Source organism: Zingiber officinale, chromosome 6A (genome assembly GCF_018446385.1).
Source record: "Zingiber officinale cultivar Zhangliang chromosome 6A, Zo_v1.1, whole genome shotgun sequence".
Taxonomy (NCBI): domain Eukaryota; kingdom Viridiplantae; phylum Streptophyta; class Magnoliopsida; order Zingiberales; family Zingiberaceae; genus Zingiber; species Zingiber officinale.
The window spans coordinates 30736229-30761827 of NC_055997.1; the positions used below are offsets into that span (position 1 = coordinate 30736229).

Below are 25599 nucleotides of genomic sequence, written 5' to 3' on the forward strand. Positions count from 1 at the left end.
GTGCAAAACTTTGAGGCTGCAAGAAATGAAAGTGCTTATACTAAACCTGGAAGGCAGCCTGCTGAAATTATTTTCTGAATCTGGAAAATGAGTCCACAGTTCTTGATCTAATTCTGAATCCTACAGAAATCAGCTTTGATTTTCATGAAATGCATCTTGAAGTACAAGTTTTAGATGGCTTTGCAGAACCTGAAACAGATTTAGAAGGCTACTGGATTTAAGCTGCATATTGTTACAGCATGGAGTTTAGGAACATTTTGTTTGGATGTTGATTGTGATCAGTGAGGATTTTAAGTTGACCTCCTTATAATTTACAAACTCAAGCCTTAGTTCTGGAAATTAGTTGCAGAAACTATACCTTGCTGATACTGAATCTAGAATTTGAATTTTTTTGAGAACACCTGCTGAAAACATATTTCTAAAGCTGATGTTAAATGCAGAGATGCAGAAATTCTAAGAGCTGGAAACAAAGTTGGAAACTGCAAAGAAGATTCTGAATTTAGAATATCAATTGTGTGCCAAGCTCTTCTTATAACCTTCTGAAAAGGAGAATTAAGAGTGGAACTTCAAAAGAATGCAGAAATAGAATGCAGAAATTGTGCAAATATGTAAAAAAGGAGAGCTGGCCAGTATACTTGAAATGTATTCCTTTTTTTACATGAAGATTAAGTGTAAGGAAATGGAATGGGATAAGTGAGATCAAATTGGAGAGGCAATGTTATGAATTTCGAGTTAGAAGAAAATGCAGGAATGCAGAAATGATGAAGCTGCAACTAATTTACAACAAGGTTCAATTCTGAAAACTAAGTGTCAAATTTGTACATTACTGAAAATTCTGGATTGCAGGAATATGTAAATGAAGAGCTTAGTGTCAAATATTGTTACCAAGTCAATTCTACTTCACTATCAGTTTGAGTTGCTGAAACTGGATTTCTGTAAGGCTGAGGATCTTTGTGGTAGAGTCTGAATGTATCTTAAAAGTAGACAAGAAATCAGCCCTGTTTTGTGGCCATTTATCATGTGACTCCTGATAATGAAAAGAATTGAAATGAAGCTTGAGTTTAGAAGGAAGTTAGCAACAACTTTGATGCAGGAATTGTAGACATAGAAGAGTTTAGGAAATGGACATGGAAGCTGATTTCTGTAATCTGTCATTGGAATTCTGCTAGCAGTGGAGGTAGCTGTTGGACAGGAAATAAATTCTGAAATTGTTTTGTTGAAATTGTTTTCTAAAGTTCTGATTTACAGCTTAATTAATCAAATGTCTGTTAAACTGCTGGAATTTTGTGAAATGTGCAAAAGTGGAGTATTAATTGATAGATCGTTTGAAGCGATAGAGGGGAGTGAATATTGCGCTTTTTAAAACTAATCTTTTCATATTTTGAAACCAAAGTCGTGCAGCGGAAATAAGAAAAAGAGACAATGTATTTACTTCGTTCGGAGCCTAGCTCGACTCCTACTCAAAGGCCCGCAGTCCTTGACTGCACCGATGGGAAAAGCACTAAAATCCTTCTTTCCGAAGTCCTCGAAAAGAAGTGAATCGTACAATGGAGCAAGATAGTAACACCCTACTATCTTGCTTAAATGAAATTACAATGCAAGCTAAAATTAAATATACCAACAAGTAATTGAAAAACGATGCTCGGTCGGCACTGTCTGGTGAAGTAGCTTGTAGTGTTGATGGAGTTGTGTTGCACGAGCGGTTTTGCAGAGTAGCACCAGAATTGATCAGAAAAGATTATTGTTATGGCCTCTGTCTTCGAGCATAAATTTATAGATGTACTGGGGGTTCAGTCGATCGATCTCACTGTTTGGTCGACCGAACCCGCTCCCTTCCTTCCTGGTTGAAGTTCGAAGCTGGCTCGATCTTTTGCATTAACTGGTCTTTAATGATTCTGTCGACCGAACCCCTTTTTCGGTCGACCGAACAAGCCTTTTCCTTGTTCGTCAGAATCTGCCATGATCTTGATTTAATGTAGCTTTAATGTTGATTGAATCGGTCGACCGATCCATGGGTTCAGTCGATCGATCAGCTCTTCTTTCCTTTCCTTGCTGATCGGTGCTGACAAGCTAGCTTTGCTGAGTCACTAGGTTCGGTGGACCGATCTTACTGTTCGGTCGACCGATCAGGCTTTGATCCGATTCTGGCTAAATTCTGATCTGGACTGACTTATGTGCTGATCTTACTTCGTTCGATCGACCGATCCTCTAGTTCGGTCGATCGATCCAACTTAACCTACAAGACAGTGTTAAAAATAACCTGCAACACAGATGTTAGACCAACACAACCTGCAACACAGATATTAGCACAATAGTATAATAATGAGAAATAAAAGAACAGTAGAACTGTTCTTGATCTCAACTTGGAAACATTCTCGGTTTCTTCAGTTTGATCAGCGACCTAAGGTTGTTCCCTTCGGGAACCCGACCTCACTGTCGCTCCTCCAGTTTGTTTACCTCAACCTACCTGCCAAACTTTGATCCTTCAGATCTAGTTTGGACTTTTCACTCAGCCTTGATCAGCTCCCTAGGACTTTTCCTTCGATCTTTGGTCCTCCAGACCTCTCTATCACTCTGCCAAGCTTCGAATCCCCTCGATCCACTTGGACTTGCACCTGGGTTCCACGATCTGCTAAGATTTCTGTAAAATACGGTACCCAAATAATAGTTAAATAATAAGGTTATTGGACAAATAATCTTATTAGATTTTTCAGGAATTTTTAGAAATTTTCTGGGAATTAATCGGAGCCCGTATGACGTATTTTAAGGGGATCAATTATTCGGTTTAGTGAAAGCCTATTTTGAAATACCCAAAGATGGGAGTTGATTGAGGAATAAACTTAAGTTTTTGATTTATCTAAACCTAAGTTTAAATTTATAAACCTCACCTATTCCTAACCTGTGCCCTAAAGCCTTCCCTCACCGCCGACTTCTCCCCTTCGCTTCCTCTGTGCCACCCTCCGAGGGCTGCAACGGCGTCGGCAGATCGCCGGCCTCGCTCACCCGCACCGGCAGAGTCTCCCGAGCCCTCTCCCTCTCACGATTTCCCCTCTTCACCGTGCCCTAGCCGCCTCTTTTCCTCTCTCGATCTCACGTATGTGATCACGCCGACCACCATCCGCACCGCCGGGATCTTTCCCTCTTCTCACCGTTGGCCGGACTTGCCATCTCCACGGATCGCCGGATGTTTGCTACGGTTGTCCTTCTCTTTAAGTTGCAGCCCGTGCCTGGCCATCCTCACCGCCAGATCGCCGATTCTCTGTAGCCTCGAAGGACACCTGATGCCGCCGTCGTCTTCCCTCTCCGGCCACGAACAGGAGGCAGTGGGGTTGTGCCCGTGAGCCGATTTCCCCTCTCCCACACCACGTGATGCCATCACCGACGCTGTGCCCTGGTTGTGCTTGCCACAGTGCTGATCATCGATCATCGATGTTGACATTCCAGGCGGACTGGTCGTCACCAGTGAGGCTCCTCCACCACCGTGGGTCGTCGTCTGCCCTAATGGTGAGTGGATGCTCTTGAGTGGATTTTCTTACTCGTTGTGCTCCAGTATACTCGTGGCAACTTACCTATGTACTGGCAGTGAGCTTGACCTTGCCTTATTGCCCAATTGGTTCTCTGGTGGACATGGAGCAGCTCCATCAGATCATTGGTGAGGTATAAGCATTCGATCGTTTCTCCTTTGTTGATTTAGTTTCTTTCAAGAGTATCCTCTTTGAGTCTCATGTTAGATTGTTCGGTTTAGGTTGCTGGAGATGTTTTTGTGTGTAATATGATCAGGGATTGTATTAGTTGAGATTGATCTTGGGTCAGATCTGAAATTGTTGGAGGAAGCTAAGGTATGCTACTCAATTAGGTCTGTTTATGGGTTGTAGGACTTTGTTCTTGCTTAGATATATTAGCGTGTATTGCTGAATCCATGTTGATATTAGATTAGGGGTTTTGGATTGGAAACTATGGATATGGGTGAGAATTTAAAGATGAATCATGTTGGAGTTTGTGGTTGATTGTGGTTTGATGATTTGGTTGATAGGTTGATTGAATGATTATCAAATTGGGAGATATTGATACGATGTTGGATAAAATTGGGTTAGTGACTTGGAGGAGTTTTGGAGATGTAACATGTATAACCTAATTTAATTAGGTTGTATTATGATTAAGGTTAGTTGGAGGAATAATCCTTAATCATGTATGATTAGGATTGTTCTAATTAGGTGGGAGAAATTGCTTAGTTATTTACTTCGTATGTAATTAGCTAAATATACTATGTGATCGCAGGACTTGGATTCGGGACGAGCGTCTCGGCGTGAGATTTCAGGACGTGATCTACGTATCAAGGCGGGTACTTCTTGCTTTATCTCTTTATCACATTGATCTTAGTGCATGAGCTATATGTTTAGTTGGCTACTATGTTTATCTTGACTCCACTCTTATTTTTCCTGCGCTTGATACTTCCACTCAATCTTTGAGCTACTCGTTTCTGTATCTATACAGTCTCTCGTTGCTATTCATGATATTTAGCAGATACGATAGTACTAGGTATTGGATACCAGATACCAGACATTAGATAGTAGGTATTGGATATATGGACACCTGATACCATGTTTACCTGCTTTGATTTCTGTTTATTTACACACCTCACGAGTACCGGCTTCACGTAGCATACATTTATATATATACGACGATCACGTTTTGCATCATGTCATGCATGACGACTTTGGCCCTTGTGGTTGAGACGGCCATCGTTGGCCGAGCCGCACGCTCGTAGGTAGTGGTGGGCGTCATGTCTGTCGTGTCACACTCATGGGTAGGCGGTGGAGTCATGATAGGGACCCCGTCGCAGACATAGCTATTCAGTTACTATGCACTGTCCAGTGGTCACCCGAGAGTAGTGGCGGCCTTTGGGTGGTACAGTTATCGATCCGGCCTCTCGACCATACAGGTCGTGGTGCAGAGAGGTGGGCGGGTGACCATCCGTCATACCGTTGTTATTATATCTCGGTTGTTTACTTATCGTTGTTGCTTATCTATGTCTTTGTTATTAGATTATCATTGCTGCTTATTTATCTTGTTATGCTTACATAGGTTGAGATTTATACCGTGATATGTGTTTATACACTTACTTACCCGTCGACCTGTATATACCTCACATGATACCATGTAGTTATGAGCAGTACTGTAGCAGGACTTTGCTACATCTACCTTCCCTTACTAGCCTAGGATATGGTTTCAGGTATGGACACTTATTATGATATCACTGTAGTATCTGTTATTTCCATACGAGACTGTATACCTTTGCATCTCTAGTTCTTTACTTTACTCATGCACTATCTGTCTATTACCCGCTGAGTCTTTATACTCACCACCCCGTATAATGGTAATTTCACCAGGTAGCAGGTAAAGGATTTATGGAGTCGCCTGGAGATCCTGTCCGCCAGTTCCACGTCACATTCGAGGATGACCTTACGATTTCGGTATTTCTTACGTTATTTGTATTTTGGGTTTTGTACTTGTTTATGTACTTGTATTCTTTTGTATTGGGTTTGATATTATTGTGTCAAGCCGAGCCGGCTCGCAGTTAGTTACTTTATGTTTTGTGATCGTTGTTTGTGATTTCCGCTGTGTTGATTTGGTAATTCATATATTTATATAACTGCGTGGTTGTGTTTATTTCTGTTCCAGCCGAGTGGGCTGGTTATATAACTGCGTGGTTGTGTAGATATATTCCAGCCGTATGTGGCTGATGTATATTGTATGTATGTATGCCTCAGATTGTCACCCGTACAGGGGAGATGCTGTCGAAATTTTTCGGTACGGTCTCCTCTGGGGGGCGTGACAATTTCTCTGCCTAGCCTCCAGCTAGGACTTTCCCGGTTGAGTAAACATCCTGCACACTCAGTCAACTTGTTAGATCATAACAAGACTTAACTTGAACCTTTGACAATATCAAAACTCAAGTTTGATTCTGGTGCAGCTTGCACCAACAATCTCCCCTTTTTTGATATTTGGCAACCAAGGTTCAAAGTTAAGTTAAAAATATGCAACAAGTAAATAAACAAGCAGTTTTAACTTTTAATTTTCCCTTGAATTAACTAACTCCCCCTGAATTCACTATATCTCCCTCTTTGACACACATCAAAAATAGGGGCAGAACCAAGTAAATTTTGAATAGACTAATATTTGGAAAAACATTATTAAAAATATACTTAATCAAGAAATTCAAAAATTACATGTTGAAAAGAATAAAATTTGAAAGATATTTTGAAAATTAAAACATTTGAAGTTTTGAAAAGAATAAAATTTTAAACAACATTATGAAAAATATACTTTGAAATTTGAAAAACATTTTGAAAAAAAATATTTTGAAAAAAAATATTTTGAAAAAGAATGAATAAAAAAACTTGAATTTTGAAAAACATATTGAAAATAACATTTTAAAATATTTTGAAAAGAATGAATTTTAAAAAATATTTTGAAAAGAATTTTTTTTTAATATTTTGAAAAAGATGTTTAAAAAGAAATATTTTGAAAATAATTTGATCAAAATATTATAAGTTTAAAAAATCTTGTTTTGAAGCTCCCCCTAAAATTGACAAATTCCTAAAGTCCAAGCATGGATATAGAAAAACTAAGGAAAAATTGTCCTTCTGATGAAATGTCCAACCCTTGTCCAAGGCTAGCTATCACAAGATAGTAGCAATTTAACTCAGGTTGGTCAATTTGAGTATTTAGTATCAACCAGGTTTTTACTAGCTAGTTAACTCAAATTGATCAATATATGTTGTTTAAAGCCCAGATTTATAGCGATGCACTGACATAAGCATATGAAATCTAGGGCTAGGTCCTAAGCATCTCACACATTCTAAGTTTACAAATAAGGGATCCTACTGTGCTTGTGAGATGCTGTCTCCTAGAACTATAAGATCATGCAATTCTACGGTAAGACCTAGGCTATTCCATAAAATGAAAAATAATTTCAAAGAATTTTGAAACAAAAATTTGAAATGGGGATTTTTACAAATTTAAGTTTGAAAAATAAACTAAGTAATAATTTTCAAAATCAAAGAACCTATTCTACAAAACATAACCCTAATTGTCTTCTTAGATTACTAAATTCTGTTTCAGGTAAAGTTTTAGTAAAAATGTCTGCCAAGTTAGATTTCGATTCAATATAATTAAGTTCGATATTCCCTTTAGACACATGATCTCTAATGAAGTGATGTTTAACCTATATATGTTTAGTTCTAGAGTGATGTACTGGATTTTTAGTAAGATTTATAGAACTTATATTATCAATGTAGGTTTTTACATTTTTATAATCTAGATTAAAATCCTTTAATGTATGAGACATCCATAACAATTGGGCTACACATTCACTCATTGCTATGTATTCGGCTTCAGTGGTAGATAAGGCAACACATTGTTGCTTACGACTAAACCAACTAACTAAAAATGAACCTAATAGTTGACAACCTCCACTTGTACTTTTCCTATCTAACTTGCACCCAGCATAATCCAAATTCAAGTATCCGACTAAGTCAAAATGTGAGGTTCTTGGATACCAAATTCCTACATTAATAGTGCCTTTTAAATATTTGATAATTCTTTTAACTAGTGAAAGATGAGTCTCTTTTGCACAAGTCTGATATTGGGCACACATACTAACTGCAAATAAAATGTCAGGTCGGCTTGCAGTTAGATAAAGTAAACTCCCTATCATGCTTCTGTAATACTTTAAGTCAACAGGTATACCATTTACATCACTATCAAGGGTTAGGTTACTTGTCATTGGTGTTTTAAGCCCTTTACAGTTTTCCATACCAAATTTTTTAAGAAGTTCTTTTGTATACTTAGTTTGATGTACATAATTACCATCCTTAGTTTGTTTAATTTGGAGACCTAAGAAATAATTTAATTCACCAACCAAACTCATTTCAAATTCATTTTCCATTAAGGTCACAAATTCTTTTAAAAATTTCGAATTGGTTGAACCAAATACAATATCGTCTACATAAACTTGGGCTATAAAAATGTCTGAATTAAAGGTCTTAATAAAAAGTGTAGGTTCAATTTGGCCTTCTTTAAAACCCTTTGATTTTAGAAAACTAGACAGACGTTCATACCAAGCTCTAGGTGCTTGTTTTAATCCATATAAAACTTTTTTTAATTTAAAGACATAGGTTGGATTTTCTAGATCTTCAAAACCAGGTGGTTGACTAACGTAGACTTCCTCCTTAATAAGGCCATTTAGAAAAGCGGATTTAACATCCATTTGGTACAACTTGAACCCTTTAAATGCAGCATAGGCTAGCAACATTCTAATTGATTCAAGTCTAGCTATCGGGGTATAAGTCTCGTCGTAATCTAGTCCTTCGACTTGACTAAACCCTTTCGCTACTAAACGAGCTTTATTTCTTAAAATATTACCTTGATCATCTAATTTGTTTCTAAACACCCATTTAGTATCAATGACCGTCTTATTTATTGGTGGAGGTACTAAGTCCCAAACCTGATTTCGTTCAAATTGGTTTAACTCTTCTTGCATTGCAATTACCCAGTCAGGTTCTATTAATGCATCATTTACATTTTTAGGTTCAATTTTAGATATTAATGCTATTTGACTTAGATTTCTAAAAGTCGATCTTGTTTGAACCCTTAATTCAGGATTTCCTATGATTTGGTTGACTGGATGGTGAGGGTTAGATTTTAATATTTTTGAATTTTCAGATTCTTTAAGGTTGGTTAATTCTTCATCTTCTTCTTGATTAGTATTTGAATGAGGTTGAGTAATAGAAGCTATATCAATTTCATTAAATGTTACATTCGTCGTTTCCTCAATTTTCAAAGTAGATTTATTATAAACTCTATAGGCCTTACTTGTAGATGAATATCCTAGAAAAAATCCTAGGTTAGTTTTTGAAGTGAATTTGCCTAAGTGATCTTTAAGATTTAAGATATGAACATTACAACCAAAAACTTTAAAATATTTTATGTTAGGAATTTTGTTGAAATAAATTTCATAAGATGTTTTATTTTTATCTTTATTAATTATGATTCTATTTTGAACGTAACAAGCTGTGTTAACAGCTTCAGCCCAAAAGTATTTTGGTGTATTGTATTCATTTAACATGGTTCGGGCAGCTTCTTGTAAGGTTCTATTCTTACGTTCTACTAAGTCATTTTGTTGTGGAGTTTTAGGGCATGAAAACTCATGGTGATAACCATTTTCTAAACAAAAATTATTAAAATTTTGATTTTTGAATTCGTCTCCATCATCACTTCTTATTTTTTTTATTTTAATATCTCTATCATTTTCTACTTGTTTACAGAAATGCCTAAATATTTCAAAGGTTTCATTTTTATTAGATAAAAATTTTATCCAAGTATATCTAGAATAGTCATTAATGATTACTAAGCAATATAGATTTCCATTAAAAGATTTTATTCCATGAGAATCAAATAAATCCAAATGTATTAGTTCAAGTATTTTATTCGTTCTATTTTGATTTGTAAGTTTATGAGTTGATTTAATTTGTTTACCCTGTTGACAAGAATCACAAAATTTATTTAAAGAATTTCCTAATTTTGGTAAACCTTTAACTAAACATTTTTTGCTTAATTTTAATAAATTTCTAAGGTGAGTATGAGCTAACCTCCTTATGCCATAACCAAGTTTCATCATTATTTGCTAGAAGACATTTAGATATTGTCTTAGGTAGATGAATGGAATATATATTTTTATCTCTAAAGCCTTTCAGTAAAATATTAGTTGAGTCATTGTAACTTATTAAGCATTCAGAAGACAAAAATTGAACCTTAAATCCTGAATCACAGAGTTGACTTATACTAAGTAAATTATAATTAAAATGTTCAACAAGTAAAACCTTTTTAATTGAAATGTTTGACTGTAATTGAATTTCACTTGTACTAATTATCTTTAACTTGTCATTGTTTCCAAAGGCAACGGACCCTAAATTTTTGAATTCAATGTTGGTAAATTTGTGTTGATCCCCAGTCATGTGTCTGGAGCAGCCGCTGTCCAAGATCCATTTATCCAGAGCTTTGGATTCCTACACAATGTAGGATTAAACCAAAGTTTGGTTAAAACAATAGATCAAGTTGTTGACTTATAATTATAACCAGATTAATAAGTTTTAATTTAGGTTTTAATTAATTTTAAGTTTATTATTATTATAAATTTATTTTGTTTGAACTTATGTTTTTGTTAGAGATTTCAAGATTAATTGCACAGAAAATTAACTAATTAATTAATTGATTAGTCATTTAGTTTTGAATTTAAGTTTACAAATTTAAGTTAAAAATATTTAAAATAAGTTTTCAAATAATTCTAATTAAGTTTAACATAATTTTTTAATTAAGTTTAAATTCATTTTTAATTAAGTTTAAATTCATTTTTAAATAAGTTTAAATTAATAATAATTTTTTAATTAATTTTTAAATAAGTTTAAATTAATAATATTTTTTAATAAGTTTAAATTAGTTTAAAATAATTTTTAATTAATTTTTAAAAAAGTTTAAAATAATTTTTAATTAATTTTTAAAAAAGTTTAAAATAATTTTTAATTAATTTTTAAATATGTTTAAATTAGTAATATTTTTTAATTAATTTTTAAATAAGTTTAAAATAATTTAAAATAATTTTTAAATATGTTTAAATTAATAATAATTTTTAATTAATTTTTTAAATAAGTTTAAAATAATTTTAATTAATTTTAAAATAAGTTTAAATTAATTTTAAATACTTTTTAAATATGTTTAAAATAATTTTTAATTAATTTTTTAAATAAGTTTAAAATAATTTTTAATTAATTTATAAATATGTTTACATTAATAATAATTTTTAATTAATTTTTAAATATGTTTAAAATAATTTTTAATTAATTTTTAAATAAATAATAATTTTTAATTAATTTTTAAATAAGTTTAAAATAATTTTTAAATAAGTTTAAAATAATTTTTAAATAAGTTTAAAATAATTTTTAATTAATTTTTAAATTAGTTTAAAATAATTTTTTATTAATTTTTAAATAAGTTTAAAATAATTTTAAATTAATTTTTAAATAAGCTTAAATTAATTTTAAATTAATTTAGTTTAAAATTAAGTTTAAATTGGGTTTGATAATTAATTGAATTTGATTAGGTTTGAATTAGGTTTGATAATTAATTGAATTTGATTAGGTTTGAATAATTAATTGAAAAAGGTTATTGAACCCATGTTAGATTCAAATTTAGATTTGGGTTAATCATGCAGGCTTCATAAGGATAAGCTTTCAGTTCAGTGGCGAGGCATACGGCCTACTTGGATATCATTAGACCACTTGCTGAATGCTTTCCAAACTGTTCCCGCCCAAAAAACTTAATACTAAATTTTGGTCTAATTAGTCCATGTTTGACTGGGTTAGCTTCGGTCAGATCCACTAAGTCTAGTGCACCAGGTAGAATTCCATATTCAGCCTAGACATGCCTTCGGCAAAGTTTCCTTGACGTACTATCATCCCAATCCATTCCGGTGCTATGTTGTTAGGGTTTGGTAAACCTTTTTCTTCTAACCGTTCTAAGCAGAAATGATCCTAGTCCTAAGTATTGAGTTTTGTTTAATCAAGTTGGTTGGATTGTTTTTCTAATTGCTCCCCCTGAGTCACAGCTTAGATAAGGTCTATCTAAGTAATGGATTTGACTCTTAGGGACCAAGTAGTGGTTTGGTTTAATTGGTTTGATTAAGTGTTTTGTTTAAACTCATGCTTGGACTTGACTTCTAACATTTTGACTGATTAGGGACATGTATGATTTGTTTGTCTTGTTCGGTTTATAGCCAAGCCCCGATTTATTGTATACAGCTCGTTGCGAACCAAGTACCATATTTAGACACTTGGATCTCATTTCGAACTTTTCCAACGTTTTCTTGAATCGCTCGACTTGACCTTTCAAGTCGAAATTTTCTTCCTCAAGTTTTTCAACTTGAGTCGAAGTTCCGACTTGAACTTGGCTAGTCTAGTCACTCAAGCTAACTTGTTGCTTAAGGTGGTCTATTTCCTTAAGTAACAAGTTATTTTATTTTTCCGATTTTGCTAATTTTTTAAACAAACATTTAACTACTTTAAGCAAATTTGACTTAGAATAAATTGTTACCATATTAGGATCTCTGGATCTGTGATCTTCCTCGGACTCGATGTTGTTCTCGGATTCGTACTCTTCATCTAACTCGGAGTCGGAATCTTCGTTTCTTGCCATAAATGCAAGATGGCTCGAGTGCTTCGTTTGTTCCGCGTCGGATCCGTCGGAAGAAGTTTCGTCCCATGTTGCTTGAAGTGCCTTCTTTCGTCTTGTCGATTTGGATCTTTCTTCTTTTCGATTTGGGCATTCATTTTTGAAATGCCCCTTCTTGTTGCATCCATAACAAATCATTTCTGATTTGTTTTGGATCTAGTTCGGTGGAGTCTTTTTGGTGCTTCTTCTGAACTTCTTCTTAGTCAACAACCTTTGGACCATGTTGACTAATTCTTCTTTGTTTGTTGAGTCTGAGTCTGACTCGCTTTCAGACTCGATCTTCGTTTTTGATTTTGTCTCCTTGCTCGCCCCTGCATACAAAGCAACACCTTTCTCGCCATGGCTCATGTTAGATTGCTCATGTAGTTCTAATTCACAGAATAACTCGTCTAACTTAAAAATTGAAAGATCCTTAGAAACTTTGTAGGCATCTACAATTGATGCCCACAAAGCATTCATCGGAAAGGCGTTCAGAGCATACCTTATTGTGTCGCGATTTTCAAGATTGTGTCCAATCAGGTGAAGACCGTTGAGAATGTCCTTCAGTCGAGCGTCTAGTTGCGAGGTCGTCTCTCCAGGAAACATTTTTATATTTAACAAATTATTTAAAAGTAGATCTCGTTTGTTTACCTTCGAGTCGTCCGTTCCTTCGTGTAGTTTTACTATCGATTCCCACAATTCTTTGGCGTTGTCGTAGGGACCAACTCTATTCAACTCCTCCATCGTGAGCCCGCACTGAATGGTATTGATTACTTTGTAGTTCAGTTGTGCCTTCTTGACCATCTGAGAAGTCCATTCTTCTGGTTCTAGGGTTGTTCCGTCCTTCATTAGGGGAGTATAGCCTTTCAAAATTGTGAATCAAAGCTCAATGTCAGACTTTAGGTAGCACTCCATCCTATTCTTCCAGTAACTGAAATTCTCTCCTTTGAATAGTGGAGGTCGGACCGTACTATAGCCTTCTTGATATGAGTTCATCATCCTTGCAAGAAAAAATTAAGAAAAATATTTCCAAGACACTTATCTTGGGATTTGTAGTGCTTGAGAAGAGAATAGAATAAAAAATATTTCTAACAGAAAAGTAAAGGTTTTAAAAATGCTTTGAAAATCGGTTAAGAAATTTCAGAGCTAACCGGCTCTGATACCAATTGATAGATCGTTTGAAGCGATAGAGGGGGGGGGGGGTGAATATCGCGCTTTTTAAAACTAATCTTTTCGTATTTTGAAACCAAAGTCGTGCAGCGGAAATAAGAAAAAGAGACAATGTATTTACTTCGTTCGGAGCCTAGCTTGACTCCTACTCGAAGGCCCGCAGTCATTGACTGCACCGATGGGCAAAGCACTAAAATCCTTCTTTCTGAAGTCCTCGGAAAGAAGTGAATCATACAATGGAGCAAGATAGTAACACCCTACTATCTTGCTTAAATGAAATTACAATGCAAGCTAAAATTAAATATACCGACAAGTAATTGAAAGACGATGCTCGGTCGACACTATCTGGTGAAGTAGCTTGCAGTGTTGATGGAGCTATGTTGCACGAGCGATTTTGCAGAGTAGCACCAGAATTGATCAGAAAAGATTATTGTTATGGCCTCTGTCTTCGAGTCTGAATTTATAGGTGTACTGGAGGTTCGGTCGACCGATCCCACTGTTCGGTCGACCGAACCCGCTCCCTTCCTTCCTGGCTGAAGTTCGAAGCTGGCTCGATCTTTTGCATTTACTGGTCTTTAATGATTCGGTCGATCGAACCCTTTTTTCGATCGACCGAACAAGCCTTTTCCTTGTTCGTCAGAATCTGCCGTGATCTTGATTTAATGCAACTTTAATGTTGATTGAATCAGTCGACCGATCCATGGGTTCGGTCGACCGATCAGCCCTTCTTTCCTTTCCTTGCTGATCTGTGCTGACAAGCTGGCTTTGCTGAGTCACTACGTTCGGTCGACCGATCTTACTATTCGGCCGACCGATCAGGCTTTGATCCGATTCTGGCTCAGTTCTGATCTAGACTGACTTATGTGTTGATCTTACTTGGTTCAGTCGACCGATCCTCTGGTTCAGTCGACCGATCCAACTTAACCTGCAAGACAGTGTTAAAAATAACCTGCAACACAGATGTTAGACCAACACAACCTACAACACAGATATTAGCACAATAGTATAATAATGAGAAATAAAATAACAGTAGAACTGTTCTTGACCTCAACTTGGAAACCTTCCCGGTTTCTTCAGTTGGATCAGCGACCTAAGGTTGTTCCCTTCGGGAACCCGACCTCGCTGTCGCTCCTCCAGTTTGTTTACCTCAACCTACCTGCCAAACTTTGATCCTTCAGATCTAGTTTGGACTTTTCACTCAGCCTTGATCAGCTCCCCAAGACTTTTCCTTCGATCTTTGGTCCTCCAGACCTCTCGATCACTCTGCCAAGCTTCGGATCCCCTCGACCCACTTGGACTTGCACCTGGGTTCCACGATCTGCTATGATTTCTCTGCCTAGCCTCCAGCTAGGACTTTCCCGGTTGAGTAAACATCATGCACACTCAGTCAACTTGTTAGATCATAACAAGACTTAACTTGAACCTTTGACAACATCAAAACTCAGGTTTGATTCTGGTGCAGCTTGCACCAACATTAATTTGGTGTACCAGATGTGTACCAAGATATGTTACAAGAATTTGGCATAAACAATGAAAGAGATTACTGGAATTGTCCAGCTCCACTGCAGTTACGACCACCCATTTTCCTTTATTCTGCCAACTAAAATCTTGAGTATTTGTTGCTGCAATTGTGTGAATTCTGCAGATGATTATGAGCATGTTAAATGGTTGAACTTGAATCCTTAAATCCTTGAATTTGTTTGCTACTGAATCTGAGTTCCAGGAATTGTTGAGCAACTATTAGTTTAATATGTCATGTGGAAAATTTCTGTTGTATTGTTCTAATTAGCAAGAGTTCTAAACCAAAGTTTTATTTGTGCAGATTTTTAATGGTGATCTGGACCAGCAACAACATGAAACTAGTTTCCTATCATTAGTAATGTTGCTGCACATGAGTAAGAGCTGTAGAATGTGTAAGGATTATCTATAAATGAAGTAGAATGTTTGTTATTACTGTGGATGTTTCTGTAGGATTTTGGAAGAGCAAAAGTGGTGTGCCAAATGTGGAAAATTTCAATTGCCAAATCAGATTGACATAGAAACAGAGAAAGAAAGGAAAAGAGTCTGCAGATTAAAGAATGAAAACAGTGGTTAAAGTTGTTAAGTAATTGGAGAGCATGTTGTGTTGCATTGTCCGAGACGACCATTACTTCAAGTGTGGGGGATGAAGTTCTTATTCATAGGGGATTTGAGATTATTTGAAATTCAAAATTCTGGAATTAAAGTGTGAAAATCATGATTTTATTGTATTATTTTGATTCATATATGCATTGTTTGATATTGATTTTATTGGTTTAAATCATGGTTACATCACATTTCATGCATTGTCTTTATTTTTGGCTTAATTACAAATTATCTTATTTTTGGTGTTATTTGATGCTAATATTTGATTCTTATTTTGTAGGTATCAAAAGAATCTTGGATTTGGATCTATTCGAACCAAAATTGGGCTCGAATCGGAGTTTAAACGAGACGATCAAACCTTGGAGTTATTTGAACCATTCATCTACAATCAAGCTGATCTGAGCCATCCGTTGAGAATTTGGACCATCCGACCTAATCAGGAGAAAATCTAAGCCATTGATGAAGATCCGAAAGTTTGATCCAGATCTGAGTTCATCCAGCCGTTGATCCAGCCCAAAACATTCTGGATCGTTCATCAAAGATTGGACAGATCTAGACTATCCAGTGAAGATCTGGTCGATCCGACTTATGGGAGAGTAGATCCAGACCCTAGATCAAGATCGGCACCTTCGGATCGGATTTTGGGTGGCTTTTCACCGTTGATCAAGTTCCAATTCAATCTCAGCCGTCCGTTCAGATCTGGATCTGATTTAAATGAGAAGCTACAGTACCATTCCTCTTCGTCGACTCCTCCACAGCGCAGCTTCGTCCCGCGGCGAGTTCTTTAGGATTCCGGCCCCTTTCTCTTCTTCAATCAATTTCCCGAGCTTCAACCTTGGTGGAGAGCTTCTTGGCGGCGTCATCCCGATCATCTGGAGCCTCCGACGAGTGTTCCCTTCGGTGAATTTTGCACTTCTGCGATACCTCTGTTTACCTCAGATTTGGAGGTGTTCTTCCAAATCTGAGCTCCGATTCCCAGCAACAACATTTGGAGGTGGTCTTCCGGTATTCCTGAGCTCCATCCGACGTCCATCCGCGTTCCACAACTTCCAATCAGATCCAGAGATCATATTTGCATATTTCCAACATTTTTGGCACTTGAGTGAGTTTAGGGTTGTTCTAGCTCGCCGGAGGTGGTCCGCCGGTGTTGTTGAGCATACCTCGAGCTGATACGCCACTGAGAGTCTTCATTGAGGTCCAACTTGGGTATTCTCGACTTTGGCACTCTTGTGTGACGGCAAGAGTGCGAAACTTGTGGAATTGGTTGTGAGAATGGATCGGTTAGGGTTTATTTTCATTTTGTTACTATTTTTATTATCTTAGAACAGATTCATTTGAAGGTTGTTATGTTTTTAGCAAGTCATTTAGTATTTCATTACCTTGTTGTAGTTTAATTTGAGTTTAATTTGTTCTTGGTTAATTGTTAGGTTGTTAAGTTTAAGCAAGGGTTTTAATTGGTGCTGTAGATCAGATTTAATTGCATTTCATTATTTCATATTTAGTTTAAGTGTGTTGATGGTTTAATTATAATGTAGGGTGACAATGCATTATGGTTTGATCATTGGCAAATAGTTATGTTTCATTTATGTATTAGATTAATTTCTTATTTGTTGTGCTTTTCTTTTGTTAGATTTATATTCAAAGTTCAAACCCCCATTTATATGTCAAAACCCCAAAAATAGGAATAAAATACAATCCTAGATTATATCCTACTGTTAGTTCCTCGAGGTTCGATCCTAGGCTCGTTACTACAATATTATTGTGAAATTAAGGGGTTCAGTGGAAATATATTTATTAATTTAATTTACGAGTGTGACAGACTCGTTATCAATCACACACAAAGAACAAGTAAATTTGGAGATGGGTTCATATGATGAATAATTGGATTAAGTCTAATCTGAATTTGACTTATTGAGTTGTACTCAATTGGATCTAATTGTTGGATTAAATCCAATTCAAATTAGACTCAAGGAGTCAATCTGAATTAATAAAATAGTGATTCATTGAATTTGAATTGCATGAGGATTAATTGAGTAAGACTCGATTGAATTAGACTTGAGTTAGACTCAAGTGAATTAGACTTGAGTTAGACTCAAGTGAGGAGACTTGAGTTAGACTCAAGTGAGGAGACTTGAGTTAAATTCAAGTGAGATTTAATGAAGATAATTATTGAATTTCGAAATTCAATTATTCATTTCATTCAATTTCTGAAATTGAATTTGAAATGAAGAGTTGCACTCATTTGAAATGAGGAGTTACAAGTTTGGTCCTTAATGGAGTGTAAATGCCCATTAAGGCTATTAATGCTAATTAAGTATTTTCATTGGATGAAAATACTTAAGCTTTTTACTCTTCATTTTGGAATTAATTCTTTTGATTCTCCTTGCTCCTCTCCTCTTGGCCGAAATCCACTTTCAAGGTTGCTAGCACAACCTTTCTCCTTTTGTGAGTTTGTGAGACAAATGAACGTTTGTTCATGTGGATACCGTAGAGGCGCGAACGCGAGATCGTGCTGTGATCCGAGCTGTCGGGAGTTCGTGAGCACGCTACAAAGGTATAATCTCATGCTATGTTAGAAAACTTAGTATATGTAGTTTCTCTTTCCCTTCGCATGGATCTTCTAGAGAAAATATGTTTTTTCGCTGTGTGTTTGCGTACTTAGCAACATATTTCCTTACAAAGTTATAAACTTTTAATGACTCCTATACTTGAAAAATAGAGTATGGTAGGATATTCTTTATAGGTCACATATATAAGTATGAAGAGGGGTCACTACAATAAAATACTTATGAATCTAAGATATTGTCTATGTCTAAAATGAACAAAACAGTGAGAATTATAAAGAAGTGAGAGAAGTAATTGTGTAGGTACCATTGTCTTGGTTTACACGAACATTTGAGTAGTTTAACACATCATGTTCACTAAGCAGCCTATTAAATTCGATGGTACTCTACTACAGAAGGTTAAAAGCCACAAGCTACCTCTCTTGATGTAATAAATTTTCGATTGAATTCTCCTTAGGTGATAACATGCATGCATTAATTTTCATTTATATGGCGGATTGTTGAAAGTTTAATGCAAATGAGAAATTAAATCTTGATCGTTGGATCAAGATTGACAAATCTTGTTCATTCAATTTGAAATGTTTAAGTGCCCTTTGGATGGCTAAATCTCATTCATTGATTTCTAAAGGGTGACATCTAATGAAGAGGGAGTGTGTCTCTTAGGAAAGGATATGATCTACATCATCTAATTCAAAATGGATAGATGAGATCTAATTGAACCAAAATGTTCTTATACCCCTTCATTTAGTATAAATAAGGTCCCTCACATCCTCATTTCAATCACTCAATTTCTTCTAAATAAAGCAAGCATGACATTTCATACTTACATTGGAGAGTTCGAGAAGCTTTTTCGGTTCCGAGGTCTTGCGATTTGCAGTGCTGCTATCACAAGATAAAGTCGTTGCATCTTGGAAGGCAATTGTGATGTTCTGTGAGCATCATGTGCGGGGCAAATTTGTCTTAAAGAGATAGAGTCTAACTCTAGCCTCAACTTCATCAAAGCGGTGATGTACCATTATTCTACCCACGCTCAGATTGCACCACTACAAGATCCCAATAGAACTCATAATCAATTTGTGACGTGAGCTCACAAACTCATCTATTAGGATTCATTGGAGAGTTTGGCTAAACCGCTAAAGGATAAAATAAAATTAGTTTCACTCAAATTTGGATGAAAAAAAGTTAAAATTAATACATGAACAAATTTTAAATCGCTTGCATTTAGGAAAGGGAGAACTTTTTTTTGGTTTGTGCAATTCATTATTATAATAATAATTATAATTTTTATCCATTCTTCATGGTAGACTTGACCCAGGCTGGGTTTGAATCAGACTTGATCCGAGCCCGTAATCGGGTCACGATTACCTAGTGACCTAATTGTCAGGTCGATTATAATTCAATGGGGCAATTAACTATTAACTGGTTCAATCAATTTTTCTTTTTATTTATAGATGATATTTTTGATAAATTAAAATGGATTGTATTAGTGGAGGATTGAATCTGGTCTTCTCTTATAAGGTGAAGTTTCTTAAGCAACTTAATTATATGAAATTAATATTCATGTGTGTTAATTAATTATTTAATACCTAACTATAATTTCTCTTAGTAAATATATTTTATTTTAGAGATTGAAATTATTTAATAATTTTTATTAATAATTACAATTTAGTATCCATTATTCTCTAAATTCAAATTAAGGGGTTTATTTCAATATTTCCACACCATTTTTATTAACAATAAAAAAATATAACTAATGACTCATTAACAATGTCATTTTATAAGAGAAAAAGATGATAGCTAGAAAAATTAAATAAGTATAAGTTTTTTTACTTTATGAATTTACCATTTTAATTTTTTAAATATAATAATATTGAATCATGTTGAACCATGATGAACCGTATACTAATCATGAATCATAATCATTTTAGACAGTTAAGATTAAGGGTCGATTCCCAGAAACCATCGAACTGATAATTCTATACAACTGAGTATATGTGAGGATCATCCACACATGACTTGAATATAAATAGGAAAAAAGGGTAAGAAAAAAAAGGAAAAAATAAAAAATATTTTAATTATGTTGTAATAGGGCATTTGGTCTAGTGGTATGATTCTCGCTTAGGGTGCGAGAGGTCCCGAGTTCAATTCTCGGAATGCCCTATTATTTTCTATCTTTTTTATCCAATTTTTCACGGTAACCAGGTTATATATGAGGAGCCCCCACTAGCCGAGTTAGTACTCTATTTTTTTTTGTCCATTCTTCGTGATCACCAAGGTATATGTGAGGAGCTTCCGCGGATATGGCCGAGTTGATACTTGAGTGGTAGATTATTACGTGAGAGTAGAGATTGAATCCTCAAAAAATAATCTCTTGGGGAATAAAATCTCTCCCAACTAGGGAGGTTGCTCGAGCATCATAATTTACTTCCTTCATCTCACTATAGAACCAATGATGAGAGGTGTTTGGGGGTGAATGAGTACCTTTTGTCAGTATATGTGAGGATCATCGACATATGGCTTCAATCTAATTTGAAAAAAAAAAGTGAGTAAAAGAAAAGAAATTCAAAAATTATTTTTTGGGGTGTGAGAGCATTTGGTCTAGTGGTATGATTTTTGTTTAGGGTGTGAGAGGTCTCCTGTTCAATTTTGGAAGTGCCCCACTATTTCATCTCTTTTTTTTGTGTCCATTCTTCATGGCAATCCGAGTATATATTCTATCATTTTTATCTATTTTTTACGGTAACCAGGGTATATATGAGGAGCCCCCACTAGCTGAGTTGATACTCTATTTTTTTTTTTTTTTTTGTCCATTCTTCGTGATAACCAAGGTATATGTGAGTTGATACTTGAGTTGTAGATTATCACATGAGAGTAGAAATTGAATCCCTTAAAAATAATCACTTGGGGAATAAAATCTCTCCCAACTAGAGAGGTTGCTCGAATATCATAATTTACTTCCTTCATCTCATTATAGAACCAATGATGAGAGGTGTTTGGGGTGAGTGAGTACCTTTTGTCAGTATATGTGAGGATCATCGACACATGGCTTGGATCTAAATTGGAAAAAAAAAGTGAGTAAAAGAAAGGGAATTTAAAAATTATTTTAATTATAGCAAAAGATAGCATTTGGTCTAGTGGTATGATTTTTGCTTAGGTTGTGAGAGGCCACCAGTTCAATTTTGGAAATGCCCCATTATTTTATATCTTTTTTTTGTGTCCATTCTTCATGGCAACCCGAGTATATATGAGGAGCCCCGATGGGCAATCTAAGTTAATACTCTTCTTTCTTGCTTTTTTTCATTGTTCATGATAACCAAGGTATATATGTGAGGAGCTTTCATGAGTATAACTAAATTAGTACTTGGAATGCCCCTTTTTTTGGTCCATTCTTCACGGTAACTAGGGTAATATATAAGGAGGCCCCACGGGTATAGTCTAGTTGGTACTCCTTTTTTTTTTTGTCCATTTTTCATGGTAACCAAGGTATATGTGAGGAGCCTCTACCGGTATAACCAAGTTGGTACTTGGGTGGTAGATTGTTACATGAGAACATAGATCAAATCCTCAAGGGAACAATCCCTTGGGAAATAAAATCCCTCCCACTTAGAGAAGTCATTTGATCATCATGATTTACTCCCTTCATCTCACTATGAAACTGACGATAAGTGATGTTTGGGATGAGTGAGTAACCTTTTGTCAACAATATATTAGGATAATCGGCACATGGTTTAGATCTAAATTAGAAAAAAAAAAAGGGTAAGTGGAAAAATAAAAAGTTATTGATTATTTTCATTATAATAAAAGAGGGCATTTGGTCTAGTGGTATGATTCTCGCTTAGGGTGCGAGAGGTCCCGAGTTCAATTCTCGGAATGCCCCTTATTATTTTATTTTTTCATATTTAAAATCATTTTTCTTGTTTTTGGGGCTAAGCTCATACTTGGGCTGGCAGGTTCCTTTTGGCCTAGTGGACAGCCCGGCCCGCCCAATCACATAATTTGTAAATAAATTTAGACATTTATAAATCCCATAATCTCTAAAATTGTATACTTTTCTACGTCTAACTAATCTCTAAAATTATCTCCATACTTTTCTCATCCGCTCAACTACAAAATGATCTCTGTAATTTTCATCAAAAGCATCAATGTATCTGTCTCCCAATGCAACAACGCAAAACACCATTTAATTATATATATGTTTCATCGAACTGTATTCTGTGATAAGGAAGCCTTCTCTTCCTCTATTCTCCACCAAAGACATTGATCTAAAGTAGTTCACAGCATTCAATGTGACTTGGCACGTAGTCACCAGCACCTTTAGGCCAAGCACATGAGCTATCACAGTCCAAAGGATCGAGTACCTCACCACTAGAACCTATATACTAGCTTTGTCCCTCTGCTATACGTCCTAATTGACTGGTCCATGCAGTTTCACAGAGCTAGCTCATGGTGGAGAAGGGACAGTAAAGTACGAAGCCAGTGGGATGGCATGGGTGAGTATTGCTGCTGCATGTGGACCAGTGATTCTCTGCTGGATGCTGTAATCCTACGGGTATGCCCCCACAAACATTAATGACTCAACAAGGCTTAGCAAACTATCCACGGCGGAGCCAGTCCGGTGATCAACTCAGACTGCTAACGTCGTTACCCCGGACTAGCCTCCTCTTTCTGACACTGTCACACTGGGCTACCCTCCTCGACATTTGTTTCCCTTCTTCCCACATAAATCTCCTTCTTATCCCCATTGAGCCCCGGGCTACAACCCGAGTAGCCATTAACGTGGCTTCGTCCTTGGGGCTACTTCCCCAACCATTCACTCCACGTACTTATGAGAGTTCAAAGTTTTCACTATTAATTGCTTAAATAAAAATAACGGAGTTTTCACCGTTAATTGCTTAAATAAAAATAACAGTATTTTATCGGACTATATATGCATATTTTGAGATTTCTTATTTCGCATACCTAATTTTCATAATACTAAATTATCTTCCTTCTTTTCCATTCAAAAATTTATTGTCCTCAATTTAAACTGTCAAATTTAGATCTGAGGACATATATACACAAGGAAGTTTACAAGAATATATTGATTTTGATTTGAAATGTTTCAAAATTATCTAAGATAAATCAAAATTAATGTACTCCTAAAAGTTTTCTTGATGCATTTCTACCCTCAAATATGAAATCAATAATGTAAATTGCGAGCATTAGATTTTTAAACTTACAAAAACTTAATAAAATTTATCACAAATTCATTATAAAATATCAACATCATCAATAAGTTCCTAGGACTCTTCTATTTAGAAAAATATTTAATTTTAAATTTTTAAGATTTCTAGATTCATCGATTTTAACTAATGAATTTAGAGAACGCCGATCACTTTAAACAAAAATTAATATACATATAAAAATTTATTTAGTGTATCTATGCTCTCATATTTAAATTTGACAATATAAATTGGGAGTTAATGTCTGCCTAGGTTTTAGTGGAGTCTTTTTTAATTTTTTAACCTGGATAAATTATAATTTTTGACTTTGTTATTACTTAGATCAGTGAACTTTTAATAGGAAAGAAGAAGATATATATATATGTGGATCAGTAAAATGTCATTTTGCAACAAAATAACACTTTACTTTATCCAGTGTCATTTGCAATTTGATCACCAATTATGAACTCTTTGTTTTAATCTCTCAATGCTTGTTACAACCTGCCGAGATGTGGGACAGCTTCGAGCAGTGTTTCATGGGCGCCATGCAACTCCAACAGTGCCCGACAAAACCCCAACTCCTGCAATGCATGTTTCATTAATGAAATCTGTACCCGCAAGTTCCTTTTGAAAGACAAAATCTTGTCTGATAAACTTCAAGTGTCCTGTTATATTATCATGATAATTATATTATACCCGACGGATATGTGTCCTCCGAATAAAACTTTTAAAGATAAACGGTGAGAAATATTTGAAATGAATGTTAATTTAGGGAATGATTAGTAGGTGACACATGGATAAGAGAAAATTGATAAAATCTATTGAGGTGGTTTTAACATAGGCAAATAAAGTCACCGCCCGACTCCTTAGCCTCTCGTCTTCTCAGACCTCTCGGTTCCTTAGCTTCCTAGTCTCTCAAGTCTCTTGGCTCCTTAGCTTCCTAGCTCCTGACTCTCGGTCCACTGTCTCCTTGGCTTCCCCGGCCCTTTGGCGACGTAGGATGCAAGATCATTTCAGGAAAAGAATAAATCATCGCACAAATCTTAGATTATTTCAGGAAAAAAATAATCATCGAGCAAATCTCAGATTATTTCAAAAATAAACAGCGGAGTGAACAAGTTTCGCATTATTTAAGGAATTAAATAAATATAACATGGGAATGAGAATGGAAGGAAAAAGTCTGTGATCTCCTTATAAAAGGCAGTTTTTTTTGGTATCAAGAGACATACACACACCTACGTATATCAAAACTTTAATACTCATCTTCTTCATCCTCAAATTTGACCATCGGAGTGGCTATACCAGGGAACCCCTAGCCGTCATTCTAATCCTCTCTTCTTCTTCTTGTTTATCTTCGTCCAAGCTCTCAACCACATCATCATCCTCGTTGTCGTTTGGCGATTGATGATTAAGTTGGCAACAAGCCAACTCATTGGTGATTCACTCATCGACGTTCGCGGGCAGGATCAAATTGGCGTCATATGTGAAAACACTGAATTAAGACCTGAATCAGAATGTGAAGATGGATATGCCAGAAGACCTAATGTCATCGCCATGACAATAGAGGATTTTGACAAATTGGTAGCGGTGACGGTGCAAGCGGTGTTAAAAGGGCAACCCTCACATCTTCCAACGATCAATCCTTAAATTGAACCGTCGCCCCAGTCAGTTGAAGTGACACCGGTGCACCAGAAGGTACCTTGGTCTATGGGAACACCATAAATTGCTTCCCTAATACCGATCGATAAGATCGTCGCTAGAGAACCTTCTGTAGAATCTTCTGGTGAAACCCCTCATCGAGATTTTCCAAGGGAAAAAGGCCTTGAATTTAGCGGATCGAAAGCTCCTTGAGATTCTCTATTCTCGAAGGACATCCTCCAAGATGAATTTGTTGGTTAGTCCTAGGAAAACGTACAGGTTCCACTGTACAAAAATTTTATACAAGTGTCGAACCTTTCCTTAAATAACCTATTGTGTTCTTTAGAAGTTAAATTAGGAATCGCAGACGGAACTTAACATCATTGATTCCAAATTTAACTTATCTGTTCTTGATGGTTTAGATTTGGATCGCAAGCGGAACTTAACAATATTGATCCAACTCCACCTATGTTATTAATTCCATTAAATATTAATTTCCAAAATTGGCTTCCAGGACTGCATGGCGAGGCACATGACCTTCTTGGGTATAGGAGCATCCACCACCGCCTAGACAAAGCCTTTTAAGAAAAGCTAATACTTAATTTTCTTAAATAACTCTAGGTTAACCAAAAAGA

General features: G+C 35.6%; 1 protein-coding gene and 2 non-coding genes across 3 annotated transcripts; all 3 read left to right on the forward strand.

Moving 5' to 3' along the window:
* The first annotated feature begins 2893 nt into the window (after window positions 1–2893).
* Window positions 2894–15838, forward strand: LOC121993844. The gene is made up of 6 exons (XM_042548135.1): window positions 2894–3504; window positions 3584–3657; window positions 4279–4338; window positions 5391–5474; window positions 15260–15332; window positions 15409–15838. Exons 2-6 carry the CDS (start codon window positions 3628–3630, stop codon window positions 15474–15476), a joined length of 315 nt encoding a protein of 104 aa, XP_042404069.1. The 5' UTR covers window positions 2894–3504; window positions 3584–3627; the 3' UTR covers window positions 15477–15838.
* Window positions 15839–20213: 4375 nt separating this feature from the next.
* On the forward strand, window positions 20214–20285 carry TRNAP-AGG. Its single transcript has one exon. It is a non-coding gene; the product is annotated as a tRNA-Pro (tRNA).
* A 1645-nt stretch (window positions 20286–21930) lies between these two features.
* On the forward strand, window positions 21931–22002 carry TRNAP-AGG. The gene has a single exon. It is a non-coding gene; the product is annotated as a tRNA-Pro (tRNA).
* Window positions 22003–25599: the final 3597 nt, after the last annotated feature.